We start from the raw sequence: 26,488 nt of genomic DNA, 5'->3' as shown, positions 1-26,488 counted from the left end.
TTCGTCTCACCAGGCATGCGTGCACAACACCACAAAGCCACGCCGCCGTAATCTCCAGTGGCCATTCGCTTTTATTGTGACGGGGTTACATTTCACGCGACTCGTAAACACGACACGTCCGGGTTGAACGCGCCACAAAGGTTCACCTTCAGTTCCAAAAAAACTCCAGCACCCGTGGCTTTGCACGCGATCCGCACGTCTCCACTGCAGACACCAAGGCCGCCAAGTCTCAAATTCGGCGTCCCCATTACCCCCCCACTCTGCCCCCCCTAAACTCAAGACGTTCACCCAAACTATCACCACAATGTCCAGAATCATAAACGTCAAAAGGGGGGCTTGCGACACGAAGGTTGCACAGCACCCATTTCGCTAGGACGACCTCCACCATAGCTGGAAGGTGACGGGCCAGCTGTACTCACTCTTCACACGAGCGCTGCATCGCATCGAGCCGCCAGCCAGCATTTGAGTGCAGCGCAACGGCGACTTGCGAGGTTCCACCGCGTGACCTGGACGCCAACGAAAATACCCCACGCGCTGTCATCGCACGGCGCCACTGCTTGGCAGAGCGACGAGGCTTTGCCGCGAGTGCCCCCGACACACACACACAAACAAACAAGAGCCTTCGAATGGGAAAATAATAGACATATGTACGAGAAATAAATCACGTTGATATTAAAATTAGATACGTTTCGTTTACGGCTTTGTTTGCGACCGAGATGTGCGGCGAGTACTAAAAGTTCACGTGACCACAAACGCAAAAGCGGGGAGGTGGGGGTAGTTTAAGCGTCATAGGTTCGTCACCACGCGCATGCCAAATACCTTGACACAGCTTAAGCCTCTTGGTGTCTGCACTATGGAATTTTTCCATCCATAAGAGACGGCAAGGTAAAGAAAAGGGTTTTTTGTTAAAGGTTTATTGAAGTAGGCGTTTCACATCGATGGTTGCGGGCGGAGTCAGGGTCAGATATGTAAAGGATACAAGTGAAATGTGACGCGTGAAATATCCAAAACAAAAATGAAGATCCATTCGCATAGGAAAGAAACTTTTTTTTTTAGGGACCGATCTTACAAGTTGAAGAACCACAGGCTATCGACAGCGCACTCATTTTAAAGAGGTCGCTTGCATTGAAAAGGCAGCTGTTAATAAGATACAGCAGACAAAAAACCGATGACGTTCGTCAAGGCAACAAGGCAACGGCTATGCATAGTGGCAAAAACTTAGCATTCCGCAAAGCGACGATTTTCTGCAACAGGTCACGTAGGTAATACTATGCACAGTTCTATAAATCCTTCTCTTTATGTGCAGTACTCATGTTTGAAAAGGAACCCCGCCACCCACCCCACAGAGGAATAAATTGTTTGACGTACACGTGGAGAGTTTTGGTTAAGCACACTTTGGTTCGTGAAATATGCTCAAATGTTGTGAAATGACATTGCGACCAACGCAACGCAGGCTGTGGCGAGCACTGCAAGTTTCTCTCCTTGTGCAAGCAACGTGAACACAGGACAGGGCTCAAAGATCTCCCGGGCACCTGGGCCCAGGAGTTTTACATTCGTGAAGAACCCAAGTGGGTCTACAGAAGCAGATCAAGACGGCATGGATGCAATGTTCTATCGAACCAAGGTCAACACCGCACCTCGCCACAGCGTCCTTCCTTTTTACAAGCTCAACATAACCATGCGATATGGCACACATACTAGTGTTAACGGCAGCTGTATGAATGGTAGTTGTAAAATCCGCATGGCGACAAAGACTGAGCCCTACACTGACTTTAGTAACCTAAATCGAGCCATTTAGCCACAACGCTCCAGAAATGAACCGTGTGCACCTGGGCCACGACACGAGTCGCTAGCCCCCAGTGACCGTCAACCCTGCGCACAGGGTCTCGCCGAAGTCACCAGGGCCAAGCGGCCGAGTTAGACTCTGACAACGGCAGTGCGGATCTGCTGCTGGGGGAGCCCAGGGCACGTGGGACGCTCCGCGTCTAATTGTGGAAGCGCTTGCTGGGGTCCTTGGCGTGGTCCAGCAGGAGCCGGCAGGGCGTGAACTGCTCCCCGTACACCGCCTCGAACTTCTTCATCTGCGCCACCAGCTTGTCCGCCCCGTAAGCGTCCACGAACCTGAACGGACCTGCAAATCGCACGCACGCGTAAACATCGGCGCTCGCCCTGTCCCAAGTTTTCTGCATTCCTCACAACACTAGCCAGACCCGCAATGGCAAGGCACCCGTTGTCGTTGTCAATGATCAAGCCAAAGCTGGATGTCAACCTCCGAGCCATCACCATCCCTCTGTGATACAACAATCGATCAAGCACCCTGCACACACAAGCCGACGCTCCATCTCTACAGCGGACGTCCTCTTGGGCACATTCGGTCCTCTGGATTAGGGTTTGACTGTCAAGGAAAGCAAAAGGGCCCAGGCAGGACACGCTGCGAGAAGCGATGACGGCCGGACGGCGAGAATAACCACGGAGTGGCAAAGTAACCACGGAGTTGAAATAACAGCGAGGAAGAATGTGCGGTCGTAAATTTGTTTTTTGCACGATTGTCCTTGGGTGGGAGCAACGGAGCAAAAGGGCAGTGCGTGCGACCTTGTTCAGCAACGACGGGAGGTATCGTCTCGGAGTTTAAACATTAACTTGAGGAAATTGCGCTATTCCAAAGGTTCGTCCAACTTTTTTAACAACTCTGACTTCCGCAGAGTAGATCTCAGACGCTCAGCTTAGTCACGCGTGGAAGGTACAGGCTGGGTACGTTATTGCCAGCAGTGGAGAGTGCAGCGCAGTCCACTGTTGTGCTGTACTTCTAAGCTCCCACGTCTATGTTCCCAAGCCTTCACCAAAGCCGCACTAACCAGCGTAGTGAAGGGTGGTCAAGTAATCTCCACTACATACATGGTGTGGGGGAGCCCCCCCCCCCCATTCAGCAGTGGATTAACAAAAGGACTATATACACGTGACTTTTGAAATGTATATACCGAGCAGGCAATAACACTGTTGTTATTGCAAATAGCAGTGTTATCCTGAGCTGTGTCGACCAAGTTGACATTAATTCCCCAACCCCCCGCCCCATCCTGCACCTCGTCCTCCCTCCACCGTCCATGTCACCACCCTTTATTTCCACCTTCACCTTCCTGGCTCCACACACACCCCAAACCCCCCCCGTCCTGCACCCGTCCCCCTTGGCTCCTCCCTCCTCCTCTTACCCTACATATTAATGCCCCATCACAAATAACTCCCACTAGTTATTTTGCTGTGCCTTTTTACAGCTGATGAAGGAAGCTTGTGTTGCCTCCAAAACGTCGTGATTTATTATTTTATTTCTATTATTATTTCTATTATTTTATTTTGTATTTTTACCTACGTGACTTTACCGAAGAAAAAAAACAACCTAAGAGTACAAGTTGACATTATCTAATTATGGACTCCATGTTTTGCGTCCCTGTTATGAAATCGCAACCTTGTGCTGGCTACTGTGAAACACACCCTTTACCGGAACTGCGGGTCCCTCCTGGCTAAACAAGTCTAAATTCATTCATCGAAGCAAAGCCCCTTCGCAGCGAGTGCCAGCTCCCAGGCATGCGACCGGGAACAAAAACAACAGCCGATTTATGTCCACGGCTCGACACAATTTGTACCAGCACGGTGACCAAAAGCTTCCACAAGCGATCACCCCAGCCAATCAACAGAACAAGGTCGGTACTGATTGAACAATCCTCATTCGAGCATGTGCTCACGATATTTACATTACATGAGGAATCGATGATTTACTATTTGTTGTTTGCGAGTGGTTTAGGTAAACCTACAGCCGTAAGAGGCTACACATGAGCCACGGGGGCAAGAGAATGGTGTAAATGAGAAATTAATCCTGATCACAAGCCATGATAACGTGATCCTTAAATATGTTCAATCTTGATTTGAAGCTTTCGTGACTGTAGGAATCCACTCGTTGGTTCTTTCGGTAAAGTCACGTAGGTAGAAAAACAATATTATTTTAGTATTTTTCTACCTACATGACTTTACCGAAAGAACCAAAGAGTTATAGATATATATTTTTTTATCTTCGGCACAGATTCCCAAAATTTTCCCAACTGTAAGCCCCACTTTCCAAAACACTGCTTGCGACCAAAAACTCCCTTGCTATTTTGAATAAGTGCCTCTCCAGTACAAGTAGAGAGTGCTTATGCAACGTAACATGGGGGCTGCACCATGCCTCTTGTAATAATATTCCAAAATAAAAGAAACTTTAGTCCAAAGTTGTGTTGCTACTTGAGACTAACCCTATTGAAACTGGCCACACCGTTCAATGCGCTGTTCAATACGTCCGAGGACACAATTAGAACTATATGCATGTATGCAAACTTGTTTATCCTCTGTCCATTAGCTTCTGTACTGGGAATGAAACCCTTCAAAAGACAAACACGGTTGGAGACCGTTAACTAATCCTCGTGTAAAGCGCGTTTTATAAGGTAAAGGCGTAGCCCCGCAAATGCCGGCTCACGCCACTGCTGCCGGAAGCGCCTCCAACTCAAGGCAGCTCCGGAGCCCCTACTTGCTCATGCTGCAAGTGACATCTTGGAAGAGGCAGTGCCCACACTTGATCCCACCGCAAGCGACCTGCCGATCGACACTAACATAATCCACGACGTTTCCAAGCTTGTTTTGTGTCATCCCCCGCGCACGGATTGTTACGATTCACGGTCGCGTTCTCAACCCACGCTGGTGGTCGCGACCCACGCTCTGCCCGACCCCAAAGTGACCGACGCTGGCGGTAATCAAGCGGCGCGGACCTCCCCAGCAGGGCGGGAAGCCCAGGCCAAAGACGGCGCCGATGTCGCCCTCCAGCGCGTTGTCCAGGATGCCCTCCTGCAGGCACAGCACCGCCTCGTTCACAAAGCGGCTCACCAGCCGCAGCTGCACGTCCTGGTCCGTTGACCTGGAGGCCACAAAAACACACACACACACACACGCGCGGATTGCCATGAACACACAAACACAATTATTAAAGCACATGCATTCAGAGCGTCGAAATTGAGGTCACATACACGTCACATCTTAACAGGTTAAGAAACTGAACATCTTGTGAACGCGTGTTCAGTACAGCTTCGTATGCCTGCGCGACATGGACATTGAAAAATCCTGACAGAGATAACATATTGGCATTCGAAATGTCTCACGATAGAAGGATACTGCATCTAAACTGGACCCGTAGCGTGACCAATGGAGAAGAAAAAGGTTGCAGAAAGAAGAAGACAACCTGATGATGATGATGCAGACCGTTATGAGAAGGAAACTGGCACTATTTGGACAAACTTTTGTAGGATGGATAACAGGAAAATGTCAAGTGTGTTGCTTGGAAAATGCAAGGAACTGGAAAGAGAAGACCTAACAGAGAATGGTTTGATGACGACATCACACGAGATTGGTGCTATAAAGATATGGCACTACTTGAGCATATTGGCACAAGTGAAAGCGAATGATGGAACGTGCAGTGTACACCTATGGGCTATCTGGCCATGGATTCTGATGACGACTCCTACTGGCGAATGAATGCCCGCTTGCAGGCCGTGTGCCGAGTTCCCCGTGCCGCGTAGGGTAGGCCGTTGCCAGGGCTGCCCTTTCAAATGTTTAAGATGAGAGGCCACGGTGTAAGAGGCGAATGACTGGGGGAAAAGGGGCACAGAACTATGGGGTGGCAGCAGAAGGGTGAGGAACGAGACTTCCAGTCTCCCTGGAGTGCTTGCTGCAGCGGAGAGTGTGTGGACGCGAGTCGAAGGGGAATGGGAGGGGAGAGGCAGGAGAAAGAGTGAGATGAGCGGGGGCAATTTTGTGAAGAATCATGAAGACAATCTTGGAATCCACCCAGGATTAAAGTGGGAGAGCTAATGGAGGAGTGGTGTATTGGGTGATGTGGTCATGTTTACAGGTGCGGCGTCCCTGGGAAGGGAGATGAAGGAGAGGGGGCACATGAACCAAGCAACTCAAGTTCATCACGCGCTTAAAAACCCACACAGACGTGCGAAACGTCACGAGAAGGCGGTAGGTTTATGAGCGTTAGCACAACCGTTTTGTCTACAATGCAGTACTCGCAGCAGCTGGGTGCAACATTTCATAGATGAAGAGATATAATGTACACACACGCACACTGTATGTTGTACTTGTGGTGTACAAGTTCAGGCCTCTTGTCTATCAAGTCATGGATGAACGCCTCAACATCTTGCGAGTTGTGGGATTTTATTTGACCATATTAAACAACGCAAGTCAGTGGGGATTTTCCGCATGCTGGGAGCATAGATGTACAGTGTAGTGTTTTTTTATGGGCAGTGGCGGCTATGCACGTGGCCTGTAATCCAGCACTGTGGAGGTGGTGAGAGTTGGTGGATCACTGCACAAATCTTGTGGAACTCCCTTCCCATGGACGTTGAGAAGGTGCCACAACCCGGCTCGCCAGAAGGCAGTACAGCAAGTGTACGGGGATAGAGCGTTGCCCCCCCCCCCCATCACACACGTGGGTTTTCTTCGGGTGCTCCCGTTTCCTCCACATGCATAAACACTCATCATCAAAATCAGCTGAAAACATCTTTAAAAAACCAATGTGGCCTCTGTTGACAACGTAGCGCCGGAGCAACCTACAACAACTGATTTTATTAAGTGGCGGCCCAGCTCAAGCACCTTCATGGCTCAACCAACGCTGCTTAGTTTTGATATACGATGAGATCAGCCACATTCCAGATGAGCTATTCATAGGCATCCATCACTTGCCATAGCTAGAGGAAGTAGATAGTAGGTAAAGCTCAAATGCCAGCAGTAAATCAATACCACAGAATCATTAACAGATTGAGATGTGGCAATCCACATGTATGTACAAGTTTAGCAGCTCCGGCAAATGCCAACTTCTAAACCTCAAAAGGAGGCAGATACTTACACCAGACTTTACTGTACACAATTAACAAGTATAGCACAACGTGTAAAGCCCCGTATTGCCAATCCACTGCTGGATGAGGGCCTCCCCATACCCCACGTATTTTGTGGGGGCAAATGTACACCGCTGTGATTACTGTGCGTTGGTACCCATCTCAGCACGCCATCGAGCCTCAACCATCCTTCGTTTCGCAAGTCTAACGAGGTTTGCAGCAGCGGCAGCATAAACACCACAGATGGTGGAATGGACCCATTAGGATTTGACCATTCACATGGAGGAAGCGGCAATGCAGGAATCAGCAGACCCGCACTATGAATGCAGTCACCATAGTTCGATTCCCAGCCATGGCTACCACCAGTGGAGAGTGGTGGCTAAATTGGTCCTGGGCTGGGCTACTCGCCTTTCTTTACCAACCCATACGGAGAAGCGTGGTGAAGCATGGTCAAACAATCCCAAGAACTGACATGGCCTAGGAAGGCCTTCATTTTTTAGTATTGAAATGACAAAAGGCTGTTAATTTCCCACGTACACACATTTCTAAATCCTATTCAAATGTGAACAAGGCATTAAGTCTCTAAAAAACTTTATAGATGTAAAGTTAGGCACACGCCAATGTGCGTGCCACAGACGTCCTCAAGCAACAATGAGTCCTTGGCAGAACGCCCACATTGGCTCTAACGAGTAATTACAGGACAACAGCTCAGAAAATGACCGTGTTTAACACCACTTCTAAACTATGCGGTACTACAGTACGAGAGCCACTGTCGCCACTCAGATGGTATTTACCATCATCACCACCACCACCTATCCACTGCGAGATGAAGGCCTTCCCACGCCATTGCCATCCCGAACGGACCACTGTTGCCGCCATTCATCGTACCCTTCGGATTGTGATAGTCACAAAAAAATAAAATGTAGCAGCTTTAAAACTGCATGGGTTTGATCGGCGGCACGCAAGAGTGCCGATCATCACTTCGTGGCCGTGTTGGCGGTGACAATTATGACACGAGCGGCCAGGACGGACTGGCAACGATGGGACAATAACCCCTGGTGGCAATGTCTCGGATACCAGCCAAGCAACACCCCCACACACATAATTTACAGAGCACACACGGATGCTAATGAACGTTATTGTTCTTCTGCAAATGTTTCTCTCTTACAGGAACTCTTTCGCAACCTATGACGAAATGAACTGGAAATCTGCCCAAACCCTGTCAGACCTCGCAAGCTAAGCATAGTTAAGCCTGGATAGTGGTTGGAAGGGAGACCGCCGTGCATTAAACATCTGTTGTAGGCCACTGCGGAGCACCTTGGCCACAAATCCACACTGTTCCAGCATGGCGAGGTATGGCCAAACAACCCCAATGACAAGAACGGTATTCGGAGGCCCTTATCTGGTGGTGGCTTGACAAACCGTACTTGTACAAAATTTGACAAATTGTTCATAAATAAAAACAAGTGGGTGGACGAAATACTAAAATTAGACTACGAAACCAGAACATGCACATGGCCTGCTCGAGGCCACGAATAAAGCCAGAAGATCGTCAACATAAACGGTAAAGAGTGGGCACGTTCATACCAACGGTACTGTTCACGCGAACGCGATTGGTCGGTCACGCGCCCAACGCGTCTGACTCACACTTCAGGCTTGGCCACCAGCTTGAACTGCGCCAGCACCTGCTCCATACCATCATGCACCTGTCGCTCCTTCTTGCCCGGCTGGTACACGTAACAGCCCTTGCCCGACTTGCGTCCTGATGTACAGACAATGACAGAGGCAAAGACGAAGATCCCCCAGTAAACTCAAGAAAGGCTGCCATGCACAAGCATGATTTTTCTCACGTGTGTGCGTTAAATTTATTACTGCGAGGCTGCATTAAAATTTGTCTTAAGACAAAACACACACACACACTCACAAAGACAAAGATCCCCCGTATAGCCCACACACACTGTTGAAGCAAGTGCTGCAAGCGAGCCCCTATGAAAACCAAAATGGTGCACGAGGTGGGTGGTGTGTGTGGCAAGCACCACTCCCAGCCACCTTTGTCTCTCCAGTGGTAATTTTTTGCACTCAGTTATTGCCGAGTAAACTTAGGAGAGGCCCAGGACCTCACTCCCCATGCACATAAAAAACATACAAATTTAAAGTTCGCACATTTAACTTCATAGATAGTTAAAGCAAAGGCTGTAAGTGAACACCTATTAAGGCTAGTGATGTGGTCTTCTGATCTAAGAAGCTGAATAGGGATGAACCAGCATAGTTCCTGGATGGGTGTCCACGAGGAACATGAGGTGTTGTAGACTGCATAGTTACATAGGCTGTGCAGCAAAATCCAATGTTGTACTGTTCTTATATGCTCCTCTTACTTGACCAATCGACATTGACCAGCACGGTAAAGTATAGTAAAAATATCCCCCGTGACCCAGAGGATAGGCCCTCCCCGATCCAGAAGAGGAACGATGTACGGATAATATTTGGGTGGCAGTAATTTTTGGTATTCTCTTCTAGGCTGTAACGCTGTTAAGAGAGTCTCTCTCGGCTGCCTAGTGACCGTGTTGCTTGCGACTACTGCGGCTGCCCTTTGGCTGCGAAGCGAGCAATAACACGTCACGATGTCAACCTTTATCCCAATGACGACCGGCACAGAAATACCACCCATGATAGCGAGAACCACGCGTCGATATCGCTGGTCCAACAGTCCAAGCAATAAACGCAGTCACGACCAAAAAAGGATCCCTTGCGTACACGCGATTACTGCCGAGCCACAGAGCCAGCACCAGAAGATAAGCTGCGTACTGCGCAGTTTTACTTCAAAAATAAATATGAATTACGCAAGACATATAAAATGTATTTATCAGAACACGCAGAAGTTAGAGCGCATTCCGGGCGATTTGGCAAAAGGTTTCAGCCACCCTTCACACCTTGTGACCAGCGAAACAGTCGCCCACCCATGTGAAACAATGCCGTAGCAGCATGTATGTTAAATTTCTTTCGCACCAATCTTAATTTGGAGCTTTCGTGACTGCAGGGATTACTCTTTGGTTCTTCGGTAAAGTCACGTATAAAGATAAAATAATAAATTAATAAATTAAATAATAGCATACTACGACGTTCTTTCGCACCGTACATAAAAAAACAATGCTCAGGAGGTGCGGGGAAAGGAAAATTAACAAAACACAAAAAGCAGTTTAAAAAAAACGAGTTTTCAATCTATATTTAAAAGTGCATAGCTTCAGTGGCTTCCTAGCCTCGGAGGGAAGGGCGTTCCAGACGGCTGCAGGAGTGCATCCGAAAGCGCACGATGCAGTGACCATCTTTGTTCGATGGCAGAGCCAAAATCCGCTGCTGCGAGAATGACCGGAGCAGCAACAGCAGCAGCAGCACGTGGCACGAGCAGCACAAGTTTACAAGCAACGCACCCAGGAAGCCCTTGGACACCATGGTCTTGAGGACGCCCACGTCCCCGCCGCCGAATCGCGAGCCGAACGCCTTCTCCAGGTCCTCGGCCACGTGCGCCGCCACGTCCAATCCCACCTCGTCGGCCAGCGAGGCAGCCCCCACGGGAAAGCCGAAGCCCGTCGTCAGGCTGTCCAACTTCTTCGGGCTGACGCCCTCCTGCGTCGCGCGGTGGGAACGGGCAAAGAGCAACAACAGGGAGGGATGAAGTTTGGTGGGCGATCTTCGCACTCGCAGCTCTATTTTAAGTGTTGATTCTCGTCACGATTTTTGCGTGAAATTGCCGATCATTTGACAGCGAATTAATGGTCAGGATGATGTACAGGGTTGGCATCAAGGCTGCATGACTATAGTGAGGAGCAAGCCATAAAAGCATCCTGCAGTGGCACTTTGCTTTCCACAACTGACAATGTCATCACACATAGATGTACGTGTCGCCACTGTACAAAAGCCCTGTGGAGCTCCTGTGTTGTTCGTGTTTTAAAAAAATATTTCTGAGGCACCGACGGCTGGACAGTGCTCCACTGCGAGACCTATTGGAGCATGCCAGCAGTTGCGTAAGCCCCAGAATCGAGGAGCAAATCACTCGGGATATCACCTGATCGTCAGGTCTGGATTGTGCATCAATCGGTGGCCTCCAGCAAATTCACTCACCTGCAAGGTCCTGATGGCCTCGGCTAGCATGGGGGCCAGGCACCTCGTGGTGTAGAATCCAGGGCCATCCTGCACACATTCGAAGACATAAAAAAATATATTACGAAGATGCACTCCAACAATGTTCTTCATTGCAAAGCCTGCAGGCCACTGGCAGCCTCCGACGTGCGGCCCCCCCGACAATACACAACTGTGAAGACACCCCCCCTCTGCGGGCGGTGTGGCAGCCCTCACACTGATGATGTCCTATCGGTGAAAGAACCCCCCCCCCCCCCTCTGAAAATTTGTGAAGAACACTGCACTGCAAGCTAGGATTCAGGTAGGCAAGGAATCATTTGTTCGAGTCGCAAGGCAGCACAGCAGTCCTGGCGTCCCACCTTGACGATGATGATGACCTTGCCCTGCTTCAGGCCCATGGCCACGGCGGAGGCCGTGGTGTCCTTGGACGTCTTGTCGGTGGTGATGATCTCCAGCAGTTGCATCTTGTCCACTGGTGAGAAGTAGTGCATGCCGATCACCTGCCAGCGACACACACACACACATCAATACCCCCACCAACCCTCTTAACCTGATTCGCCAAGGTGGATCGGTGGCGCAGTGGTTAAAACGCATTGCGCTATGAACCCGGCAACCAGAGTTCAACTTCCAGACTTGGTTAACTTTAGTGTATGCAGAACTTCTTTTGCACCGTACGAAGTCAACCATGCTAATCGGAGGAGTGCCAACGGCACCTGAACTCGCCCGGTATTTCGAGGACACACTGCAAACGTCTCGAGATGTTTGCCAACACCTTCCCCGACAGCGTTTCAGTCCCCCGTGTGCTCCACCGAGTGACCCACTTGGCAGCCCGGTCACGGCGCTGCGCTCGCAGGAGAGCGAGAAAGCGAGAGAGGGGGAGGGAGACTCACCTTTTCGGGGCGTTTGCTTGCGGCGGCGATCTTCGCGATGGGCAGAGCGGACGTGTTGCTGGCGAACACGCAGTGCGGGGGAATCACCTGGCAGGGGCAAACGGCATCGTCGACGTCAACATGGACTTCACCGCCGTACAATGAGCGCGACGCCAGGGGGCCGCGGCACGAAGCGCTCAAGAGAGCGACTCGGCTTGAAAATGGCATTTCACGCCCCGTGTCGCTCGTTACGCAACAACAACTCGCTCATCACAAATCAACAAAAGATCTTTATGTAACGTCTTTTACGCAACCAGCCACGGGTCTCCCTTGCAGCGAGAATTTTTACAAACCAGCATTGTTATTACAGACTGTTGGTGTAACCAGTGTGGGAATTGTGGCGTACGAGGCACCTTGTCCATCGTTTCATGTCACCGCTAAACCTGCGCAACTCGTGTTTTAATTTTAATTTCATGACATTTATCTTGCTATGTACAGCATTTAAACACTTAATCAATTCTAGTAATTGGAGTCTAAGTGGGCGCCGCATGCTACGGATTGAAAAAAAAAATTCTCAAGAGCGATACTCTTGTTGAAACATGTCGCGATTTTGGTCAACACACCCGTCGTCATTTTGGCCGAATGGTCACGTCCATTTCGGCATCATGCGGAAACGTCGCAGGCGAGAGGAGTCACGTCGAGATGCGTTTGGGGAGGGACCGGGGGGTGGGGGGGGCGGGGCGCTCACCGCTTCGATCTCCTTCATGACGCGGTGTTTGAGATCCAGGTCCTCAAACACGGCCTCAATGACCATGTCGGCCGTCTGGAAGCCGCTCAAGTCGAGCTGGGGGTGCAGGTGCGAAAGGACTGTGTCACGTTCGAACGTGGACAGCGTCTTCTTCTTCACCTTGTCCGACAGCCTGTGAGCCGGGGGACGAAGACAGTCGAGGTTACCCACTCGGCGCGTAATGAGGCCATCAATTTAAAAAACAAAAAAATGTATTTTACGCAGCTCTTATCAAAATCTGCACACTGGGCATTTTCTGGATCTTAAAAAATAGTAATTATGCACGACGTCTAGATGAACACGCAAATATTTTTTGCACATGTTAAGTTGGCAATGATTTTATACAGAACGTGTGCAAAGGTGTGCCGCCTAGTGGGAACATCAGGCCCATTGAACCAACTTCAGAAGTAGTTCTGACATTCGACGTTTCTTCTTTGAGACTGGTTGATTCACCGCTCCAGTGTTGCACCATTTGTCTCCAAGAGTTCCAAATGGAAAATGTATTTGTCTCACGATTGCCAGTTCAACGGTTCCCCTTAAACGTCGCAAGGGTGGAGTGGTGGTTGCAGTGGTTAGCAACGCACCGCGTTACGAACCCGACTCCCTGGGTTCGCGTCCAGGCCACGGATAACATCGGTGGTGAACGACGCACTAACCGTTCCCAGGCACCACCTTCTTGAACCAACCGGCACTGTACCAGAGTCGTGATGAAGTATGGCCAAACAACCCCCCCACCAAGACTAACGCTGCACGTGGCCTTCATCCAGCAGGGGCTATCCAGATATGCGATATAAGCTCCATGAAAAAATGCCATTCCTCCCACTGACTGAGCAGGGCCCATGGGTCACACACCCCTTGTAGATCTGCTGCTGCCCCCGGCCCAAGCCCTCCGTCGAGGTGTCCTTGAGGATCGCGGTGACGCCCTTGTCAATGGTGACCTGCGCGATGCCGGCACCCATCAGCCCGGCGCCGATCACCGCCACCGTTCTGACACGCGCACAAAGACAAGAGACAAAGATACCCCCGTGTAGCCTAAACAGACTGTTGGGGCAAGTGCTGTTAGCGAGCACCTACGAAAGGCGGCACGGCACACGAGGGGGTGGGTGGCCAGCACCACGCCTGGCCGCCTTTGTATCCGCAGTAGTGATGTTTACACACCACACCAGGTAATCATGAGGCTGATTCGACCCAGGGGAGGCCCTGGACCGGGTCAGATACTCGTCACTGGTGTTGGCCATCAGCGGGAATCCCCACACACACGCACACACACACAGGCATACATAGCTCTAATGTCACCCTTGCCATAATTCGCTTACAAGATAATTGACACTTGGGCAATAATGACAGACGTCAGGCACATGTTTGAAATGCCGCTACAGATACCAGTTACTTAGAGGTACGCGCGCACTGGCGAGCACATATTGCCCTCTTCTTCTTTCGTATGGCTGATGTAGATGCAGCGCAACTACAATTTCACATTCAGGTGGTCAAACGAGATAACCGATTTTCAATAGTATGCCAGGCGACCAGTCTCTCCCGGCGAAAAAAATAATGTGTTGTCTCCCTTGCTTTTGACTTGCGGTGGAAAGACTTAAGGCAAGGATTTTGTGAAATAATGTGTAAATATATACATTTTTTTATTGTTACAGCTTAGATTTCTGGCGAATTTACATTAATTCCAAATACATCGCAGGAGTATGAGGGATGGCGAGGCCTTGTGGAGGCCTTCATCTAGAAGGGACTGATCATGACCAATGATGACGATGATGACAATGATGAAAATGATGACGAGGGAATGAGTAGGATGGCGTCTCAACTCACTTAGCCTGCCTCTCGGGCACACCGAATCGGTTCTTCTTGCAGGCCACCTGGCCGTGGTAGAGTCCGATGAGGGCCCTCGACTCCCGCGTCATCGCCAGCTCCCCGAACGCCTACGCGGGAATGCCAGGGTCAGGCCTTCACCCTCCACCCGCTTTCGTTATCAAAAACACTTCATCAGGAGGTAGGGAAACTTACTGGAAGGCTGTGCGAGCCCACGCTGAAAAATATGCTCAAGCAGAAGCGAATATTATAATTTGTCAATCCACTGCTGGATGAGGGCCTCCCCATGGTTCGTGGGGGTTATTTGGCCATGCTACACCACGCTGGTAAGTGCGGGTTGGGGAAAGCGGGGAGGACAGATGTACAAGACAATGACGACATTGCTGCACTCCTCCCTGTAGCCCACAATGCGGCTCCGTTGACCCGAATGGCATGGAGAGGCCCTCATACAGCAGTGGATTTAGAAGAGGGATGTACACGTACACGTGTGCATTGCGCAGATTAAAAAAAAAATCAGAATACAATTGAAGGGAAACTTGGGAACAAAATAACCCACACTTCTTCTCACAGAAAACTCATGCTTGCTTCATTTGGAACAATTTCCAATCGTCTTTAGATAGATTGGTATTGTATTATCTTCCACAGATGGTTGCACTATGATGTTATGAATTCATATGTTTTCATTGACTTAACCCACTTGCTCTCAACAGAAGACTACTTTCCGGCCAATGAGATTGTTACGGTTAGCAAGAGTTTTTTTTTTCCTGGACGCTCCCGAAATGAATGAGAGGGGAAGAATCAGCACTGCAATTAGAAGGCCACAAAAACCTCAAAGCATCAACTCTACGCGTGCACTTGCCGTGCCCTTCCTTTCAAGAGTACAATAATCTCTACCTTGCGCTCCGCCGCATATCCAGCAGGAAGCCCCTGCTCCAGACCGGTCTTCACCACCTGCAGCAAAACAAAATGGGCGGGGGGAAAATGTCAAGAATGTCGCTAAATCTGGACACAGCCGAGATCTTCACAGGACAAGGGCGAACGGTGGGCGTTAAATAAGCGCGTTGACGCTGGTGGCACAGTGGCAGCGCGTTGGTCCTGCTTGTGGCGGAGGTTTTCGTATCCGGCAGGCCACCCCGGTTATTGCCCGAGGTGGATATAGCCACAATATATATGACGTGCCGTCTGCTTCGGGTACTGTACGGTTCAAGATCCCGTGACGTCGATTGAAAAGAGGCCAGTGTGCCAACTTTCAAGGCCCAAATTTAAAAAATGAACCTGAAAATGACTATTGGGATCACAGATCAACCTCGCCCACCTACTGTGAAACTACCGCAGACCAGGTCTGTGAAACACAGCGCATTTGTGAGAGTCTGGCCCTATACGAAAGGCGCAAATACCAAATTATTATTTTCGTGGTATGTTAATGCTCTCAAAGAACCTGTACAGAGGCCAAGGGCAGCAATCAAAGTATGAGTTGCAATTTACGACCAGCTGACAACTCGTCAAGTAACATTCACATAAAATGTCATACCCGGATTTTTATCATGCAATTATATAACAAACATTGCCCAGCAGTGGAATATTAACAGACGAGAATGAAACGAGGGTGTGTGGACTCGCCTCAATGATCTTGAGTGGCGCTGGGTAGAGCCCTTTGCTCTGCTTCATCACCATGGCTAGCACCCTCTTGTAAATCTGCTCCCGGACGAATGCGTAGCCCATCACCCAGTCCTGGACCTCTGTAACAAACAAACAAATGCAAAAACGCGCAATATGACGAACAAATCAATCTTACAGCCACGTTTTACCAAAGCGTGCATTGCACGTTTCATTTACATTTAACCATTTCACAAGAGCGAGTTTGTATTTGACGTGTGTAATCATTTCAATCAAGGGTGGAAAACCAATGGTCCCCGACTTGGTGTCAAAAGGTGACTGCGACCACACAAGGCCTACCACTTTTAAAACGGCCGGCAAAAGAGATCTATCCATCATCACAAGCAACTTGGCTGCCCCAATCGGGTACTAGTGCGAGGAATATTCTAGACCAGACAACAACACCGCACTGCTCATTTTAGCACTCCGTCACCTGTTGTATCTCAAGTAGTTCTGCGTGTGGTCAATGCACACAGTCCTAGCATGATCAAAGTTAAGTGTTAACAAGGTGTGCGGCCCACCAAATAGGAACCGAAAATCCTAGTCGGCCCTCGGCGAGAAAAAGGTTGCCACCCCCCCCCCCCCCACTCTTGGGAGTAGGCGCCACGGTGGCGAGATGTTAACTCCCTCTCCCGGTATGCAGGAGGTCGTGTCGGTTCAATCCCGACCCAGACCCGACACCTGTAGAGCTGGAGTGTTCGCGACCCTCTTCCCCCTGTGGTCGCGTGGATTTTTCTCCGGGTCCTCCAGTTTTCCCCTCCACATTTAGAAGAGTATTTGGCTGCTGTACATTTTCACGTGATAAGCCACTTCGTTGAGCTATCATTTGTGCTAGCCAGATAGAATTCTGAAAAAGCTTACTACATAGCTCAGTGGGCCTTAGCTGGTAAAATAACAATAGTTAAATTCAGTGCTTTAAGAGTTATCGAGCGATGGAGAAAGTCACACGGTGTATACGGGGCAGCTAAGGCTCACTCTGCACGAGTCCCTTCTTCTTCTTGTTGGAGAGACGCTTGGCGGCCAGATCCTGCGCACAGGTGATGGCCACCTCCTCCAGGTACTCCAGTGTGCGGTCTGCAGGACTCTTCAGACCTGGGCCTACACACGTGTGCGTAGGAGACACGAATCACCCGTGTAGGCTTTAACAGACGGTTCGGTCAAGTGCTGTTACGAGAGCACATGCCATTGTACGCAAAGACAAAGATCCCCCCGTAGTCTTAATAGACTGTTGGGGCAAGTACGGTTAGCGAGCACTTGTGAAGGCCGGCACGGCACACAAAGGGGTGGGGTTATCAACACCATGTCCGGCCGCCTGTCTCCCCAGCGGTGATGTTTACACACCGCACCAGGTTCTCATGAGGCTGAGTCGACCTAGGGATGCCCAGGAATCAAACTCGGGTAACCAGGTTCGTAACGCAGCACGCTAACCGCTACACACATACACAGGCCCACACATCTATTTATACAGTATAGAGGAAGCGATGTATATATGTATTGTGAAGCAGTGTATGTTTACAGAATGCACAATGGTCATGGTGCCTATTTGCTATCAAAGTGAGAATATTAAATTACAATGTCTATATCTGGCAAGCGTCCAATTCTGATTTTAAAGCACTAAGTGTATGCAGCCGCAAGGGTATATATTCACATAATTATACATTTATTTTTGTTAACTCAAGAAAGCCACTATTGCGAGTCCCACGGTTCTCTGCTCACAGTTGAACCAACTGCTTTGTTTGTCAGATTAAGACTGCCAAGTGGAACCAGTATCTCCTTCCACTCAGCCCTGCGATAAATAAAGGTATTAGAATTAAAACCAACTCTTTATATTAACCGGGGCAGTGACACGGCTAAAACGCTGGCGCATTCGCTGCTTGCTGCTGAGGCTCGTGGTTCGTATCGCAAAACACATCGGTAAGTAAGCCGCTTACTGTAAGAAGCATTGAAGGCACATACATTATCCATCTTCACCTCCATTCTAAGTAAGAACGCAATATTTGTCACCATCCTACTTTACATGTGTTTTGCATTATCTACTTGTTTTCACTGGGCCACCCTTCCACCCCCTCCCCCATTGCTCTGAGCAATTGAGAGTTGACTGTATAGGGAAAGAGAAAGATCACAATACCTAGGGGGTCGATCAGCTGGTCCACAAGCCCCATCTTCTTGGCACGGTCCGCACGGATGTTCTTGCCAGTCAGCATCATGTCAAAGGCGGTTGGCAGGCCCAGCTGTACGCCGCACAACAGAGGAGATGCATATGAACTTCACCGTCACATCGACATTATCCACGTTATTTACGTAATAACCGATTAGGGTTGAGTGTGGATATTGCTTGTAAGGGTGATCACAATGCACAAAGGAGTTAGATGCTGTGGGGCTTATACGGTGGGCCAGCAGAGGGGCAGTACGGCAAAATCCACAATTGTACTGCACTACTATGCTCCCACCACGCCTTTGGTCCCCTGCTCCCCTCGTATCCGGCCCATGTGCAGCGTGCTCCTCTTCCCCAGTGCTTCACACAGTCCTCACCATCTTGGGCAGCCTCTGGGTGCCACCGGCGCCCGGCAGTAGACCCAACATCACTTCCGGGGTGGCGAGCACAGTCTTGCGGTCCTTGGTGGCCACACGGTAGTGGCAGGCGATCGCCACCTGGCAATGGACAACAACACAGTGGCAGTCATTGAATCGTGTTTTTTTTTTACACTTTCCAACCAAGGTTGAAAGCGCTAGTAGTGCAATAATTATCGTGAAGATGATCCGAAACAACCAACATTCGAGTATAAAGTTGTGTTGCTGTTAGCGACTTAACCTGTAGCAGGCCAAATTTCGAAATGGGTTTCTCACAACGCGACGACAGAAAATCATCTGAAAATGGTTAAGCCTTTTTGGCCAAGATGGCGAGTGTGTGCGAGTGTACAGCTGTGCGTATATACGTATATCGGTGTGCGCGCATCAGCTCGTTTGATCGTCATCGTGCCACCTCCACGCATCTCAACATCACACGTAGCGCGTGCGACCCTCGGCAGCACAGCTCTGCTTCTGCAGTGGACGCACAGCCTGCGTCTCCCTCCAGACTCGCGACTGCCTAACCCCAGAACGGCTCGGATGTGAGTAAAAAAAGGAAGAAAAAAATCTAAAGTCTCACCTCCAGGCCTCCGCCCAGACACGAGCCACTGATGGCCGCTACGACGGGCTTGGAAGACTTCTCCAGGTCGGCGAGCATCTTCTGGCCCTCCTGGGAGAGGAGGGTCACTTCCTCTGACGACTTGCACGACTCGATCATGCTGCAGGGTAGTAAGTAATAATAAAAAAAACAACAGGGGCGTCAACAAACACATGAAATAAACTAATCTCTTCCAGTCTGGGCATGCGCATCTGCCCGAAATAAGCGCGCATTCGCCAGAGAGGGAGGACCGGAAAAAGCAGTGTGCATACAGGTGGTATTTTCTGATTATAACAAGGGGGCACATTTTCTGGGTCATGTCTTCCTTGAGCGAAAGCAGTGCGGCCTACACACGCGAGCACGCAAGCCCACCACCCACTTGATGTCAGCGCCAGCGATGAAGCAGCCGGGCTTTCTGGAGATGAGCACGGCACTCTTGACGCTCTCGTTGGCCCACACCTCGCGCATCACTTCCGTAAACTCTGCCTGCATCTGCTTGGACAGCGTGTTCACCTGCCAGGGAGGGAGGGTAACGAGCAACTTCTCATTGATACGCCCAATCTTGTCAGATTCTTGAGGCCAAGCAAGGCGAAGTGTGGCTAGTTCTTGGCTAAGTAAACCGCCATGCCCAGCAAGTTGTTATCGGCTGTAGGGTTACGTGGCGGGCTGTAGTGGAATACAGAAAAGTCAGCTGTTGTACTGTACTTCTATTCTAATGTGTCAATGCCACCCGCCTTTACCAACCCACATGGTGAAATAAAGTGAAATAATCCACAAGGCGTGGGAAGGTCCTCATCCAGCAGTGGATTCATAAAACAACTGTACATATTAATACAATCACAGCTTGAGCCGCTTTGTGTGCCGCAAGCAACGCTTTGTTGAAGTAGAAACATTAATATGAAGCGACGCATCACAGCGATGTTACCTTGGAGTTTGGCGTGTCGAACCGCACGACAGCCACATCGCCGCTCTTCACCTCGTAACTCACGTGCGTCCGTTCTGCGCACACAAGCAAAGTGCATGGTCAGAGCTGGCAACATTTGTATTCTACCCGTGTCACAATCTACATTGCAGTACTCGTGAATCCACTCCTGGATGAGGGCCTCCCTCTCCACACCGCGTGTTTGTCATGGGGGTTATCTGACCATACTTCACCCGACCGCCGAGTGCGGGTAGGCGATGGCGGGGAGCAGACGTTGGAGCATAGTACGGTACAACAATGTGTTATGCTGCACTGCCCCTCAGCTGCTGCCGCATCCCCACAGCAGCATATTGCACCCGTTTGATGCATTGCGGTCACCCATCTCAGCACTGGTGAGGCGCTTTACTTCCTTAGCTTCCAAGATCTGGTGAGATCAGGAACATTAGGGGCGATTCTGTAATAGGCTACATGTTAACGACAGCATGGTGGGCGTGAAATAAGTTCAACGTACATGCGTAAAGCCAGCATGTTTTATTTTTTTTAAGTTTAATATTGCATGCCAAGCATGTCGTTTTAAATACATCATGTGTGTGTTGTCTACATTACTCGCTCAAGATTATCTAACTTACCACACATTGTTGCTGACGATGAGAAGTATCTACTTGTTCTCCCTGCAAAAATAAACAAAACAAGGTTATTAAAACTTGATTCGAAGCTTTCGTGACTGCAGGAATTACTCTTTGGTTCTTTTGGAAAAGTCACGTAGAAAGAAAATAAATTAAATAATAGAATACGACGTTTCGATTGCAACACAAGCAGTCGTCATAAGGTATAACTAAATAGACATGTTGTGCGTCTCTCTCTGTCTCTGTGTTGTCTCTCTCTGCTTGTCTCTGTCTGTGCGTCTCCGTGTCTGTGTTTTGTCTCTCTCAAATTTAATTCTACCTGATGACGATTGCTTGTGTTGCAATCAAAACGTCGTATTCTATTATTTAATTAATTTTATTTCTATGTGACTTTACCAAAAGAACCAAAGAGAAAGGTTATTAAAAGCAATAAATGTACATAATGCATATGCACAACAACGGTCATACACTCAGTAACTGCCAGATGTTTACAAACGTGGACTTTGCATTACTTGGTCATGGACGTGAATTATTGCCTCAATTCTAAAGCATACTTCAATCACAACATTGCTCTACAACACCATTTTTTTTAAACGGGAGAATAAAAGACATAGGCATGGATTCTATAACGCTTTCCAATGTGCGTTTATCCTTGAAAGTAAATTAGTGATGATAACTTTACGAGAAGATGTCACGGGAAATGATGACGGTGACAATAATGTGACGTCATCACCTTGGCCACCACCACCAAGACAAATCGTTAAAGCGGTGGTTTGATTGCCAATTTTTGGCCAACTCGGAAACATTTTATTGGTTTTCTCTAGACAGGGAGGCAGTCTGCAATCAAAATAACAAGAGAAGGCATTTTTTTTATTTGGCAAAAAAATAAATCAATATTTCACGAGCCACGAAGCACGTGAATATGAGACGGTGGGTCCTTAATGAATAACGTCACTAAGCAGTTTCCTGAAGAGCCGCATGCGGTTCCCGAGCCGCAAGTTGCCGATCCCTGCACGAGACAAAGCCCCTAATACCAACACAAATTTCACAAAAAAAAAAATTTTCAAAGCTAATGCACCAACGCTTTCAACTTGAGACGAAAAACATTCAAATGGAGGCTCCAGCTGATGAGCCAAGGCAGACGACACGGCTCTCTTTCTGTAGATGCACGCTGACGAAAGAGCTCAAGCGAAGCTTCGGTGGCAGCATTCCAAGTCCAGATTCTTTGGCATAAAACTTCCCAAGGGTTCATTTCTTAAGCCAGCGGCCGACGCACTGTACCGGATTATCGAAAGCAATAAGAATATTCAACCAGTTAATTCCCAATCCGCTGCTGGATGAGGGCCTCCCCACGCCGTGTAGGGTCCGCGCGTGTTATTTTATCACAATTCCCCACGCCGATCAGTGTAGGTTGGTGAAGGCAGGGAGCACAGATGTACAAGCGCGGAAGAGCACATCTATCATGGATTTGCTGTACTGCCCTCTGCTGCCCACAACGTGCCAGTTGACTTTGAACGGGTGCAGGAACTCAACAGTACAGTACAGATTGGGGAGGAAATAGCTCCAAACAATGGGAGCAGAGTGAAATGACAACATTCATCTATATATATAAAAAGGGAAATTTGTGAATGTGTGTCTGTTCGAAATGTTTAGCATACTTCCCGACATGCAACAAACTTGAAATATGGCGGGTGGGTAGCTTCCAGACTGTACACAATGCAAGAAGTATACAAATAGACTTTGTATTTTTTGGGGGGGGCGCAATAATGGATATATTTTGCACAGCAAGTGAACGGTGACGTCACATCTGTGATGTCACCCGCATGCGGAAGTGTGCCTGCTCACGTCACGCATCCCCCCATCCTTCACGTAGGCCGTGTATTAATCAAAGACAAGAATCCAAGTCTCTGGCGAAGCCATGGTAGTAAAGCTAGTGGTATTATATATCGAAATGATATCATATTCATGATATCGAAATGTCACTGTGCTCACTTACAGCTGTTTCCACGAGTTAAAAAAGTAAAGCTCGAAATAACACGCGTGACCCCGACAATGGCATTCAGCTGCAATTTACATGGGGTCTGACATACAGTATCCACTTATATTTAAACAACTATTTGGGATCCCTCCAGTTTCCAAGCGAAACCCGTACGGCTAAGCGTGCCATGTCGCCGCCGTGGTGGAGGGCGGGCGGGCTTGGACCATTCACCTGCACAAGGCAGCATTGGCTACAACCTCCAACACGCAGTGGGCGAGAATTAAAGCTGAACTCAAGCGACTTTGTAAGCGACTGCATAGCAACCCAAGTCAGACTAGCCCCCCCCACCTTGCCACCACCCATTCTATGAATGGTGACGATTCTGGGTTAAGATTCAATTCAATAATCGATTCTCATGATTATTTTCCATGTAATTTGTGTGTTTTTTTTCCTTGCAACGTCTGCATATTATTTTCATTAAGTGTAAATCAATTCAAACAAGGTGTTATGTATCAAAAGTATCGAAAACTATTTAATCAAGGATTTATTTGCGATGAAAAATGTAAGTTTCGGTCACTCGGCTATGATAATTATTAAATTGACATATAATTTTCACAAGTCACGAATAATACATTTTCACGTGCAGAATTCGACGTGTGTCTCTTGGGTACAAGAAAGAATTTGAAACAGACGAATCGATGCCTTGTTAGACAAATACTTCAAATAATAACACTGCACAATCTCGGTGTTGAGCCCACGCAGGGTGGGGGGGGCTGGAATTTTCCAGTCGACCCATTAAGTTGTCCTTCGAGAAAAGCAATGTGGTTGTTGTTTTGGAGGCAAGTGCTTATTCTGTTAACTACCTAGGGGTAAATATTTAACCAAATGGCATTTTGTAGACACCTCTCGTCAAGGTATCACAGGCCTCCCAAGTCTATTATTGTTCATCATCAGCATGAAATAACAGCACATGCAAAAAGAAACCACCCTTCATTGGTTTGGCATGCAGACGTTGGCACACTTGTAACCAAGGGCACATGCGTACATCTACAATGTCATTGCTTAGTCATATCCCACAGCCAAAGCATCCACCCGCGATAATACCCATTACTGCATTGTAACGCATTTGCATCTTGCAAGCCCGCCATTAGTTTTGTAATCATTGCAACTTTTCAATCTATAATGATTGTAATGCACATTCTGTCAGTTACACAAAAATAATTTATTTGACTACACTGGTGTGGGCTTAGCAGACACTGCGATACAAAACAACAGTTAATATGGAAATTTATTAGGAACCAATTATTGTGCATTTAATACAAATAAAAGTTTGGAATCATTTGGTGGATGGGAATTTGGTCCAAGGTTGCTTGTGTTTTTGTTTGTCACTTCCCTAAGGGGAGCTTTGGCCACTACGAGTTCATATCTCTATCAAGTTGGGTTGCATCAGAGCCTAATGTGGGATGAAACTGGATGTGATGTTAAAATGGAAATGTAAGAAACGGAATGCGAGATCCAACCCGGTCATGGTCTTGGCACAAAATCCACAAAGCACCCCAATGCCCTCTCTCTCTCGCCGTGCGCCACAACCACAGCCAGGAGCTAAGATCACTTTTAAATCGTTGGGTTCAGGAGGCTCACGGTCATCAAGGTCTCAGTTTAAAAAAAAAGTTTTTGGGTGGTAAAACACAGGACAAATATTATTTACAAACCCTGTATTATATACATTTAGAAAGATTCTGCGGTCAGCAGTTTTGCCAGGACTAACAACGTGAGGGAAGGCCGGCCACCTTGTAGCTTGGCAGTGGCACAGTTGGACATCTGCCAGCGAGCGTGTCAGTGAGAGGATGGAGGACACAACCAAATATATCCGTCTGCACTGCTACGTACCTTACACACACACACCAATCACTTATACCAATAAACCACACAACGGAGGTGTGCAATTTTATTAAAGTTACTCAAACTTGTTGTGCGGCTTCTACAAAAAAAAAGAATGGAACGTTTTTAAAAAGCGACCTGGAGCAAGTAGTCTTTGTATTCTCCGCAGCGATTACAATCACAAACACACTCACACGTCAAACAAATGTGCAGTCCTTTGGCAATCTATTACTGCAAGAGTTTGTTTAAGTTTACTTCTAAATTTCGACAGTTATTTTCGGGAGGATGCCACTTTTGGGATTATTGGGCAATTTCTTAAAAGACAGTCTTGCTTGTGTTAAGTCTGAACATAGAGCATTCCATCAAGTATAACATTTAATTCATGATTTATACGTATAAAACCTCTAATTAGCTGCATCACGGGCGATTTTATTTGAGAATGACCTGTGACGAAACTGATATTATGAAGCACATCGAGTGGATTTTAAACTGTAGTCAGTTAGTAATGGCATCGAAAGTTGTAAAAGTACTTCATGCAACCGGCCAATTGTCTAGAGTTTGCCAAATTACTTTTACATTTAATACACTTTTGTTGAACATTTCCATGGACTTTGCAAACAATGTTCACTTACCTAGCAAATCCAAGACACATTTACATCCATCAACAACTTAGCACGAATGCAATCGATCGGATACCCCACAGGCAGGTAGAAGCTATGCACATTAACAACAAAACCCATGACGACAAACACGAAAACGACGAAAAAAATTGAGACCGCAATTCTGGCCCAAATTAAACGATTCAAAGGCCCCCATTTACATCGCTCTCACTTCCCACCTCCAATGCCCTCCGACACAACCCCGTCAACGTCAGGCTCACTGTAATTGACAGCTTGTTGCCAACGACTATTGCTGTTGCCTCAAACAATAATATCACAACTCACTTACCGCCGAGCAGAATAAATCTCAAAGTTCGTGGCCGCACGTTCAGAGCTCGCATCCCCGCCATGCCTTCCTTGTTGCAGTTGCCTCCTCAGTGTGCACAAAGGTCGCGCCGCCAGCTGTCAGAAACGCAAACGCCCTCGGGGCAAAGCTGACAGCGCCTCGCCTATTTATAGAGCGGAGCCACCACGACGCGGCTAACGCCCTTAGGGCGTCATGTGAATGAAAAACCTCCGCCAAGGTTGACTGCGCGTTGGACTGCGATGACGTCACGGATGAGTGTCAGTTATTGACGGTGGGCGTAGGTTCGGTGATTATGGGCGGGACTTGCTAACTGTAGGCGGGACTAGGTGACTGTGGGCGGGGCTTGTGCTTATGGGGGGGGGGGGCTGGTGACCAGGGGGCGGGGCTTGGTGACTTGGGGGCGGGGCTTTGAGATGCGTGTCAAAAGTCAAAACCAAACCAACTAATCATGGGACCATCATGGACCTCATCATCATGGGACCTCCTTTGCCAGTACCAAAATATGAAAAGAGGTTTTCCTCTTTTGGCGTCCTCTGGTCTAACACTGTTTTGAGACGAGGCTCAAAAGAAAGCTGCCTCTGGTGTGGACCAATCAGTTTCAAAGAGAATGCATTTATTATCAGAGTATATTTTTTGTTTGCATTCTGACCACAAGGATTGTGGTTAATGCAGACATGATTCCTTGTAAAAGGTTTCAGTTTGGTGTTTTAACATCTCAACCAACTCGCGAGCAAAAAAATCGACGACGTTTCAGGCAATGATCCT

At 48.4% G+C, this 26,488-nt stretch overlaps 1 protein-coding gene across 1 annotated transcript; it reads right to left on the bottom strand.

Annotated features, from left to right (window-relative positions):
* Positions 1-53: 53 nt before the first annotated feature.
* On the bottom strand, positions 54-25,853 carry HADHA (hydroxyacyl-CoA dehydrogenase trifunctional multienzyme complex subunit alpha). The gene is made up of 20 exons (XM_078604481.1): positions 25,706-25,853; positions 20,902-20,943; positions 20,276-20,349; positions 19,730-19,863; positions 19,333-19,471; positions 18,717-18,836; positions 18,313-18,415; positions 17,160-17,282; positions 16,149-16,267; positions 15,423-15,479; positions 14,529-14,638; positions 13,560-13,694; positions 12,669-12,840; positions 11,942-12,028; positions 11,411-11,551; positions 11,034-11,102; positions 10,343-10,538; positions 8,562-8,676; positions 4,791-4,936; positions 54-2,131 (listed from the first exon to the last, which is right to left on the bottom strand). The coding sequence occupies exons 1-20, from the start codon at positions 25,764-25,766 to the stop codon at positions 1,986-1,988; spliced, it is 2,289 nt and encodes a 762-aa protein (XP_078460607.1). The 5' UTR covers positions 25,767-25,853; the 3' UTR covers positions 54-1,985.
* Positions 25,854-26,488: the final 635 nt, after the last annotated feature.

Source organism: Lampetra planeri, chromosome 22 (assembly GCF_965212315.1).
Source record: "Lampetra planeri chromosome 22, kcLamPlan1.2.h2, whole genome shotgun sequence".
Taxonomy (NCBI): domain Eukaryota; kingdom Metazoa; phylum Chordata; class Hyperoartia; order Petromyzontiformes; family Petromyzontidae; genus Lampetra; species Lampetra planeri.
This window is presented reverse-complemented; position numbering and strand designations above follow the sequence as displayed.